This window comes from Nestor notabilis, unplaced genomic scaffold (genome assembly GCF_000696875.1).
Source record: "Nestor notabilis isolate BGI_N333 unplaced genomic scaffold, ASM69687v1 scaffold17122, whole genome shotgun sequence".
In the NCBI taxonomy this organism is placed as follows: Eukaryota; Metazoa; Chordata; class Aves; order Psittaciformes; family Psittacidae; genus Nestor; species Nestor notabilis.
The window spans coordinates 120,600-131,600 of NW_009918053.1; the positions used below are offsets into that span (position 1 = coordinate 120,600).

At 41.8% G+C, this 11,001-nt stretch overlaps 1 protein-coding gene across 3 annotated transcripts in view; it reads left to right on the forward strand.

Annotated features, from left to right (window-relative positions):
- The window catches only part of RIMBP2 (RIMS binding protein 2), a 123,726-nt gene extending 113,219 nt beyond the window's left edge, over positions 1-10,507 (forward strand). For all 3 annotated transcript variants that reach the window (XM_010009525.1, XM_010009526.1, XM_010009527.1), the window contains 5 exons: positions 4,683-4,867; positions 7,001-7,169; positions 9,188-9,285; positions 10,068-10,139; positions 10,311-10,507. In XM_010009525.1, the coding sequence (XP_010007827.1) occupies positions 4,683-4,867; positions 7,001-7,169; positions 9,188-9,285; positions 10,068-10,139; positions 10,311-10,472 (686 nt within the window). In that variant the 3' untranslated portion in view covers positions 10,473-10,507. The remainder of the gene's footprint in view (positions 1-4,682; positions 4,868-7,000; positions 7,170-9,187; positions 9,286-10,067; positions 10,140-10,310) is intronic.
- Positions 10,508-11,001: the final 494 nt, after the last annotated feature.

An 11,001-nucleotide genomic window follows, 5' to 3' on the forward strand; every position in this document is an offset into this window, starting at 1 on the left:
CCTTTTATTTTCCTCAGGAGTAAAGAATTCTGGTTTATATTTGGAATATTTAAAGCAAGTTTCATTTATTGTTCACTTATCTGCTAAAACATTTCTTGTGAGTAACAAGTAGACAGGTTTGAATTAATCCTTTGGCTTCCTTTTAATATTCATTTTAGTTAAAAAAAAGGGAAGTGATGAAATTTATTAGAGCTCACTTTATATCAACAAAGTCAGGCCATGGAAACCACTAAGTTCTGACCCCGCTGCTCAGTAGCTCAATAGCAACAGCTTAGGAATCAGATATAGAAACTAATTCCCGATAGTCTGCGCTCAAACAGATAAATAGAAAAAAACTCTCAGATTTTATTTCTTTCAGTGGAACTTAAAGAATGAATCCGTGTATTTTGTATTATGTACAACCCACTGATGCTCTTTGGGGAAGTTCCATAAGGAATAAGTTAAAGTTTTGTCTAATGCCAGTAGCAAGTGAACCAGTGAGCCACTAGGTGCAGTAGCTAACAAATCAGTTTGCTGTGAAGCTGTTGAAAGGCCTAATGTGGTTTAGCGTTTGAGTCCTAAGTTCTGTCTAAAAGACCAGTGAATAAAATTGCTGAAAGGTCTGTATGAAATATTTCTCCCTTTCAGCATCATACTGTAATAAATCACTTTGAGATCACGAGTATCAAGAGTTCAGATAACGTGGTAAAACTGAGGCATCCAAAAGCATATAGTAGAGGCTTGTAACAACTTGAACCCACTGTTTAGAACTCTCACTGACAGAGGGAGTTACCCATGAAGGAGGGATGCAAGTATGGTTTTTGGAGAAGGAAGTTATTATAACTGCATCATTATAATATGTAGTTCCACAAAGTGCAAAGCAGCGTAAAAATAAGAGGAAAGAAGAAAGTAAATACAACTGAGCCAAAGTTTAGATTGCTTAAATACATTAAACTGTTGTTGGCCTCAGTATATAGGTTAAAAATTTTTTGGCAGCAGCTTATTCCTTTCCATGCATGCCTGGAGTTTTTGCTGTGTTGTTCAGCCAAAGGGTCACCTTAGTGATGGGAAGCTCTTAAGGCAGCTCTGGGAAGTTAAATTAGTGGGAAAGACTTTCAAAATGTAATGTTCTTAGGATTCGATGATAAAACCTTTCTACAAAATGTTCCAGCATTTAAATTCTTGGAGGTATTTATTTCCTCTATTAAGCTGTAAATACTTTAGAGTAGTATCTTCTTGCAGGTAGGATTTAAGTAAATTAATTGATTTTTGTTTTTAGGTTGATACTTTAGAAGGTGAAACACAGTTTACAGTGCTCTTGACCTTGCAGATCTGGCAGGTAGGATTGTTTAAACCTCGTAATAAAAGATGCTTCCTATCCAACAACCTAACAAACGATATTTACAGTGTGTGAACTTTAAAAAGCACAAAATTCAGATGCTTTAAAAAGAGAAGATGCACATTTCTGTGATATCCCTGCAGAAGAAGTATTTCTAGAGGCTGACATCTGGCAAAGCTTATGCAGTGTTTATCTGTCCTACTATATGCAAGTGAGAAACCAAAGGTAGGCAAAGCCTGCCCACAGGAGCCTCCGCAAAGGCAACTATACAATATGTTTTAATAGATCATTCCCTTTTTCTCCATAGAAATTACAATGGACAGTAACAGTGAAGGCGGTCGGTCTCGGTCAGGTAGTGAGGGAAATATTTCACCTGTAAAAGAAGAAGCTTATTATCGCAGCATTGGTGGACACAAGAAATGGCCCCAGCAGCGTACCATGGCCTCTGAATCTAGATACGGTATGCCCGATGTTATTCCTCCTTTGACAGACACATTGTAGAGCTGCGTGTTAACAAGTGTGCGTTCTGTATGACAACATTGCATGCAATGCAGAATGCCAGGGGAACCTAGCTCTTGAGTCCTGTCTGCTCCCAGGTAAGTTTCTCCAGCTCAGCTGTAAGGGACAAACAGCCCTTAGTCCTCTGTCCTCACACTGCTGTGCAGCCTTTCCATACCTGACCGAGCCCAAGCCCACTGCATTGCATGAACCTCTGTGAAGCTGTGCTGCTACTAACGCCAGTCAGTATGTACCGTACACACCTGAATAGCATCCATCCATATGACTACATTTCCACTTGACTCATACAGCCTGGGCAGGAACAAACAGTAGCTGGTATATCACAACCCTATGCCCTATAACAGCAAGCAGTTCAAATTTGATCAGCAGTTCTGATTTACAGTTTGGGCTAAGCAAACATTTGGGATCTTTTCAGTGACCACGCAGGACTTTGGCTGTGTCACTCAAAGGCAAAAATTATTCTTATTTTTAGGAATAATTACATCATAATGATGAACTTGTGTTACATGAGTAAGGCAATTATACCTACTACTGATAGTATTTGTTGCTTCATCAACATAGAAATCATCACATGATCAACATCTCCGTTTTCATAGTTCATAATGCACTAAATTGAAGTGTCTAACAGTTAACCCATAAAAGTAACCAAGGCCATATCTAGAACTAAGAAACACATTAGGTATTAGGAGGTTTTTTGTTGGTATCTGCAATGAAACAAAAGGGGCTCTGAAATTTTAGTGTCATCATAATCTAATGTTGAGTTTCAAACAAATCTGACTTGCAACCAGATCATCAGCTTGCGTATGTTGGTGTACACATGGTGAATTCAATGCAGCCGTGGTTGTGACTGTGCATCAGTTGGGAATCTGGCTGGCTGCATCCAAAGACTAACATTTTATATACATAATTTCGTGTGTACATAGAGGGTACACAGATTTACCTCCTGGAAGCATTAGATAAGTGGCTGATGAGCTAATCAAGAGATTATTTGCTTTCTGGTTCACTCAAGCAAATGTGGCTGAGTCAGATTTTTACAGGAGTGCTTTTACCAGGGACACCTTTGGCTATAATTGACATTTGAACCAAACCCCCGTTAACGGCACTTGGAGTTGGATGCACCAATTGGTATTCTTAATTTCCGTAGCACCCCTCAACCCGCCTGTTCCACACTCCCTGGTGGGGCTGAGTATGAACCGCAGAGTGACTGTAACCTGTCTGTGGGAGGAGAGCAGAACAGGGAAGAATCCCATCCTTCGTGTCCCATTGCTTTCCGTCCCACATACGTCCTTCTCCCACACTTCCTTTCTGTGCTTTGTGCCTGCCTAAAGCTTCTTGGCTGGAATTTTTCCCTGCCCTTTTGCTGTTCTGCATTTTTTCCCTGTTCACATTCTCTCTTGCACTCTGGACCCAAGAGTTTGTAGCTGTTCCCTTAAAGCTGTGACCCTCTAAAATTTTTTCCTGGTAGTTTAAAAATATCAAATGTTAAATGTATCTGATATAGAGGCAAAAAGAGGACTTTTACCTAAAATGTTCCATATTGAATGTTCGAACTATTACCAAAAAATGGGAGACCTTAATTTGTAAGAGGAGATTACAGTAAAAGCTGTTAGTATGAAAACTGGTTGGGAAGACTTTGATACAGTGGAACTACATTTCCATCATAATTCATAGCATCACTTTCTCAATTGATTCATTGTGAAGGATCTTGTGAACTGGATGATAAGTGTTGATTGATTGAGCAAAGAACAAAAGTAGGTGACCCGCTGAAGTGAGTGGGATGTGCACCATAAGCCAAGTGTTTCACAAGTGGCTTGTGATTTGGAGGGCTTTATTTTGGGGGACTTCATATGTCTTGAAAACGCCTATTTTTGGGGAAAGTGCTGCCACATGCTCTTTCAAAACAAGCTTAAAAACCTTTAAAAACCTGTCAGTCAAAACACTGTTTGCCATTTTGGCCTGATTTTCCAATTCAGTTTTACCACAGTCCATCCTTAAGTATGGTGTTGAATCACGAACATTGTCCAGGTCATTTGAAAAGTCTGAAAGATACGAGCGAAAATGCCAGTTCTTATTTTTTTATGCCCTGATTGATTTGGTGCCCTGCAGTGGGCAGAGTTCAGTGCAGTGCTAAGTGCAGTATCGCTCGGGGATGATCTTTCCTCAGGAGCCTGTTAATGTGGTTAAGTGCAGCCATAGCTATCTATTTCTCCTGGATTTTAGCACATCTTGGTAGTGTTTGGGTTGGTTTGGGGCACTGCTGGCTGTGTTAACTATTGACTGTGTTTAAACAAAATCACAGGCAGTGTAGCTCCAACACTGGCATAACAAATAACCACTGAAATTTATTTCTTCTTGCCTGTCTGAAGAGGTTATAACCATGTTTTAAACCTGGTGCCTAAAACGTGGTATGTCAACACAGCTGGGATGGGCTTTCTTGTGTCCATGAAGAGCAGAAGCAGCTGTGCTGGAAATCAGGTGGATCCAAAGCATGATTCTTTTTGCAGTAATGTTAAAGCCTATCAGACTCCTCATATCACTCTTAACATGCTTCATTAATTTACGGCGAGCTCTAGTAAACCTAACAAACAGAAAGTGCTTTTTTACCTGAGCTGCATTCACATGTGTAAATGTCAGTGTGGTGTCAGAGATCAACACCACGTTCAGTGCATGCACATTGTATATGCTTTTTATTAAAACAACTTGCTAATTGAAAACCCAACACTGAGCTTAATAGGACGTGCAGTGACTTATTGGGGTTTCACTGAACTGCCAGGTGCTTTTAACTGGAATAGTCAACTGAGGCCAGCTTGTACTGAATTGTTCTTTTCTGAATTTACTTCCATAGATGGCTATGGTGGTCATGACCATCTTTCTCCAGATATTTATGAAGAATCAGAAACAGATCCTGGCACAGAAGATCTTTCTACTCGAATATTTGTTGCACTTTTTGACTACGATCCACTGACGATGTCCCCAAATCCCGATGCTGCAGAAGAGGAGCTGCCATTTAAAGAAGGACAGATCATTAAGGTGGGATCTAAACCCAAAGGAAACGAAGGATCTTGTTTTACAAACAGGTGTCCTTTGTTCCCTGTGGAGGAAGCAACTTGTGTGACTACATGCTAAGGGTTTTTTTTCCTCCAGAGGTTCAGGTTGTAAATCTGACTGGATCTGGAATCCCATATCTAATGCTAGTGGCTTAAAAAGAATTAGGGAATGAACAAGTTGCTGTAGTCAGTTAGGGCCAGACTTATTATTAGAGATGTTGGTGCTAAGACCGAAATTGTGACTCTGAAGCCCTCTATGCCCATTGCCACAAGCCCTGCAGGAAAAACTGCTTCAGAGAGAATGTCTTTCCTGCAGAGGTAGCACGGAAGTGTTAAATGTTGTACCTTCGTGTGTACCGGAGCTGCTGTGGTTTTTAAATGCCAAGCACTTGTAGCTAGTATACACTTAAGATTAGTTGAAGTACAGAGGTCAGTTATGTCTCTTTCCAAGTCTTCTGAAGCTGGGCAAACCACTCCCTTTCCTGACTGTGTAATGTAAAACACACAAGCTGCATTTAAACTGGACATGGCGGAGAACTCGGCCCCATTTCAGGTGACAGGGACGGTGTCTATCCAGCCCTCCAGCCCAGCTTGCCTTGTCGTGTGCTTATGCAGCTGCAAGGCAAAGCTGTTCTGTTTGCTGAGCTCGATTTAAAACACTGGCAGATTTTCTGCTCACTCAGCAAATGCAAACATCTCCTCCAGCAGCCTTTTGGCTAATTGGTGTGGTGCAGGATGGGCAGAAATGAGAGCGGCAGAAGGAGCAGCTGCTGTAGTCCAGGGGGACTGAGATTTAACTGTGCTCTGGGACAGAAGCTGAAAAGATACAGACTCATTTGTTGCATCGCCCATTCAAAGATAAAACTGTAACTTGGGCTATTAAAATACTGACTGCCTTCCACTGTGTTGATTGGGTCCTAACACACGTGTCCAGGTCACAACTTTGTAATGTTAAATACTTTGTTAGAGCTCTTGTTTCCCTCTCTACATCAAATAAGACTTATGCCAAAAATACTAAACTTGTTTAAAAGGGCTTGTTTTTCTTTGCAAAAATATTCATTTTACTCAGGTATTTTATTGTATCACAAAGATGTACATGTTTGGCACTGAAAAGTCTAGAGAGATCCCACATCTGATATTAACTCAGTGCTGTTTGTTTTATACTGGGGACCACGGGGATTACTCTGTGATCTGCTGCTTTGAGTCTCGTATCAAATTGCTGTGGAGAACGATTAGTTTGACTTTTTCAGACACTCTCTGTACATGAGCTGAGCAGTGGGGCTGAGGGGGCACCCCCCTCCCCTCCCCCCCTGCCCCGTGTTGGTGTTTGGGGTTTTTTGGGGTTTTTTTGTGGCACTTTTTTCTTTTTTTTTTTTTTTTTAAGAGAAGTAAGACAACAACTGATTGAGCCTAAATATGGAACAACCTAAACTGAGTCATCGGTTTGGTGTTAGTAACAGTGTTCTTGTTCAGTACAGGCCTTGATCCAGGCCTCTGTATCATCAGCAGCCTTTATGAATTGATGGCGCTTTGAGAAGTTAAGAGAAATTTTGGGTTTGCCTGTTCTCACTGATGAAAATTCACACTATTTTGATACCTTAGTTCACATCAGACAGCAGCAGAGCTTAAGTAAGTAAATATATCAAGTACAGTAAGTATCACACAGACATTTTTGATCTCATACAAGTAGTTCTATTCAAAACACCGCCGCTGTGGCACAGTTTGGCAAATGCTTCATTCTGAATGTAGTTCCGGTGGCACCAAAGATGGTGCCATGTGAATAATTCCATAAACATCAGTGTAAACCCATAACTATGCTTCTGGCTCAGCACAGGGAGAAACTGGTGGCTTCTAATGGTGCCTCTCAGGTTTTGTGCATTTCACTGCTAATGAAAAAAGACATTCCTGTCTTTGCATTCTGCTTATGTATCTGAAGTCATAATTCGAAATAATGTAATTCCTGTTCTGTAACATCAGCCAGGGTAGTCTAAAGGTAACACAGTCCCACATCCAACCTGTAGTCATCTGTCTATGCTTTAGTAACCATTTAGCTTACATCAGCATTCCTCAGTGCTAAAACCTTTATGGACCAACATTATCACGCTTTGAATAACAGGTTTATGGGGACAAGGACGCTGATGGATTCTATCGTGGAGAAACCTGTACAAGGATTGGCCTTATTCCATGTAATATGGTCTCAGAGATCCAAGCAGATGATGAAGAGATGATGGATCAGCTCCTAAAACAAGGCTTTCTTCCTTTGAACACACCAGTGGAGAAAATCGGTAAGGGAAGATACGCACACTTCACTGCTCCTGACTTTGGAGTGCTCTGAACTGGGCTGGAGGTGCTTTGCCTTTTGTTTTCACTATGTGCAGATGTATCTTTTACAGGCGTTTACTACACCATGGGATACATTCTGTGTCAGTTTCTGGATGACTTTATTCAACTAATATTTAATCTTGGTCACATCTTTTTATATTTTGCCAATGTAAGTGGGGTTTTTTGTTGTGCTCAACTGGCAGTGTCCCATGAAGTAGCTGAGAAATCAGAAGGTCTTTGTCTTGCAAAGAGGGAGAGGCAGTTTGTGACAGAAATGTTGCCCTACCTGATTATTTTTAAGCAATTCTTCTATTCTGGGATATTTCTGAGAGAGCTGTTAGCAACCTACCCCCAGTAGTTCCCCTATTTCCGCACTTTAAAGCATTGTGCATTTTCTTTTTGGATTTAAACTGTTGCCATTTAAAAAACCAAACCAACAAACACTCTTACTAAGGGATTTGGAAAGAATAGTTTGGCTTAATTTTAAACTAAACACACATTGTGCATAGCAGAGATCCATGTGCTCAGACCCACCCTGTCACAGAGGCTGCCCACGTGGATTTTCAGCAGCAGCAGGCTCCAACTGCAGGTCTGTCTCGTATTGTTACTCATTTTTAGTGTCATATCAGACACTTTACATGCTGTGTTCATATAACAATATTTTTCTTAATCCTTTGCCAGCATGAAACCCTTAAAAGCAGAACTTTGAACAGCTTCATCTGTTCTTTTTATTTGTATGTGTTCCCTTCCTGAAGTCAACTGTGACCGTTTCAAAGAGAGCACATGCTCTGTACACCACAGATCCAGAAAGGCTAAAAGAGTTCTGTGCTAAGGACCAGTTGTTTGATTCAAGCTGTGCATGAGCTGACGTGATTTGAGCTGTCTAGGTTTATTTTTTAATGCCTTTGAACTCTTGGAAATCAGAAGCTGAAACTGAATGGTAACACTTAGGGGCCTTTTTGGATTCTTCTCTTGGTTGTAGAGGGGGTCTTGTCCCTGAGCTGTGGGCAGTCTTGCCTCAGAGAAGTGCTGTAGAGTGGCGGGTGTGTCTGAGACACTCACTCAGGTACTGGTTGATCCCAGCTTTGAGGATCACGTCCTGTCTCTGTTGCAGTCTGTACCTTCCTTTTGGATCTCTCCTTGTGTTCTGTGTAAATTGTTTGCGTTGGTAGCTGGAAAAGTAACTCCAACCCCCCTATGGCCACACAGGGCCTGGCCATAGGTGACACTGACAAGCACATTCCTCTTGCAGCAGCGCTCACCCGCAGGAATCGCGCTAATAGCATTCGGATTTCACATGAAGCTCATTTTGGACTTCTCTGTGAATGTTTAATATCAATCAATAAATATTTCATGCGGCTCTTGGGAACCACAGATTTTACTCCTTCCCTTCTGCTCCCCACAAAGGAAACTTGTAAAATTAGTCAGTACTTGAGAATGTGTTCTGTAATCAGTCTTGAAAGTTCTCCAAGCCCCTGCACAGTGGGCAGCGCTTTTGTCCCAAGACTGTCCCCATCTCCTGCCAGTCTTCCAGCAGAAAGGTGAAGAATCATCCCAGGCACAAAATTCCTTGTTCTTAGGAGGGGAAAGGAATAGACAGTGAATGTGGCAGTTTGAAATGCGACAAACACAAATTTTGCCTGGCTTTGTGTTCCCTGGTAACCTCTGATTCTTACAACCAAGAACGGCTGAAAACAGACTCAGAGGAATACTGTGCAGAGGATGCAGTGGCTCGGGAGGCAGAGGGCAGGCAACTGTTCAGGAAGTGTTTATGAAGAGTACATGCTGTTTGGAAGCCTTTCGGTTAACGTGTTAATAGGTTTGTGTTAATAGGTTTGGCAGCCTGTGACCTTTTATCACTATGTTAGAAAATATCAACACCGGCTGACTGACGTTGATGTGGGGACAAGCTGCAGCTTGTTTTCTGTTCAAAGTGACTTTGACAGCTTTCCTTCCCTTCCTCTCCTTGCGGCCGGAACAGAAAGAAACCGGCGGAGCGGCAGACAGCATTCCACGCGGAGGATGGTGGCGCTGTACGATTATGATCCCAGAGAGAGCTCTCCCAACGTTGATGTAGAGGTACAGAGAGCCCCAGGGCCTGTGGCTCTGCTCAGGGAGCTGCTCTGCAGTGCATGGGCAAGCACTGTGTACAGCGCTGTGCTCAAGCATAGCTCAGAATTGCAAACGCTGGTCGAGTGTTTTGGGACAGATGGATATGACAAGCTCAGGACTCCTAAGCAAGCAGATTTCTGGTTCTTGTTCAGTGAAAATCAAGGAACAGCCTTTGTAGGATTTATTTAATACTGCTTAAGACATTACACAGCTTTGGATACGTGCTGTGCAATATATCTGCATGCCTAGGTATAGAACAAAACTCTATAGAGAAAAAAGCATGCAGTTGTAAATAGTTTCCAATTACTGTTTTCAAGTTTCTGTTGTATGTTCCCACATTTTATTTGCCACAGGAATCAAAAATATATTACAAAGCCTGAAATACATGTAAACCCCTGCAGTTGAGAGGAGCCCAGTCCATGCCCCATCCGTATGTCTTGTTCCTTTCTCACAGAAGAGTGATACTGACGGACCACTGAAGCTGTGTTGTTCAAGGCTTGTTGCAGATGGGGTCCGAGTGTCACCGAGGTCTGGGTGTGCTCAGCTTGTGTCACAAGGAGCCCTGGGGGTGTCTGGAACCCAGCGGGAGAGGTGCTGGGGTTAGCAAGCTAAAAAAACCACATTTGAAAAACAAAACAAAGGTTTTGCTCTCAGAAGTTTAGTTTGGAAAAGTATTAATGAATTTAGTATTAAAAATGTTAACCTTTGCCTAACAAAACCTGCTCTGTCACCTCTTCCCTTTCCTGCAGGCAGAGCTGACATTCTGCACAGGGGACATCATTACTGTCTTTGGCGAAATTGATGAAGATGGGTTTTACTATGTAAGTAAATTGGCTGCTCTTCAGTCAGGCAGGCTGCTACAGGCTGTCAGAGAAACTGTTACCATTCCTCTTCCTCACCAGCTTTGAAACAGTCAAAAGCATCTCCCTTTCTCTCGGGAACCTGGGTTTGCTTCAATTTAAACATTCACTGGAATTTTTACTCTGCTGCAGGGAGAACTTAACGGACAAAAGGGGCTGGTTCCTTCCAACTTCCTTGAAGAAGTGCCTGATGATGTGGAAGTGTTTCTGTCTGACGTGCCCTCGCGCTACACTCACGATGCACCGATGCGTACAAAAGCAAAAAGGGTAAGCACCCGAATAAGAAAATCTTAATGTTTTATTTTCCATTCCATTCTGTCTCATCTATAATTTAGACATTACTTTTAACATTTTAAATCCATCTGCCCATTTAAAATTGTTTCAAATATATAAAATGAAACATGAGGGAAAATGCCTTGACTGAGCCTCCCGCTTAGCTCCTTGCGTTTGTCAGTGGAGAAACTAAATTTACCATCTGATTGCAGTCATTACAGTACCTTCAGTTATAACTGGGGTGTAAGCAAGTAGTTACCTCCTAACGGTCCTAAGCTACTACTATTACATGCAGTACCTAGAGGAAGGCAAAAGTTATTGTGGAGAGAAGTCTGGCCCAGGAGTTCCTCTGATGAGGAACTGTAACTGCAGCTGACTGACAGTGTTCATCTCTTGGTCCTTATGGCTCCCTGTTCCAACTGGCAGTAGTTAATTGCCCAGAGACTTGTCTTTTATCAAGGACTAATCATGTTTAGAGTATCTCATTTTTGGTTTTGTTTCATCACTGCAATACTTTTATATATTATATATTTTATATATATTTTTATTT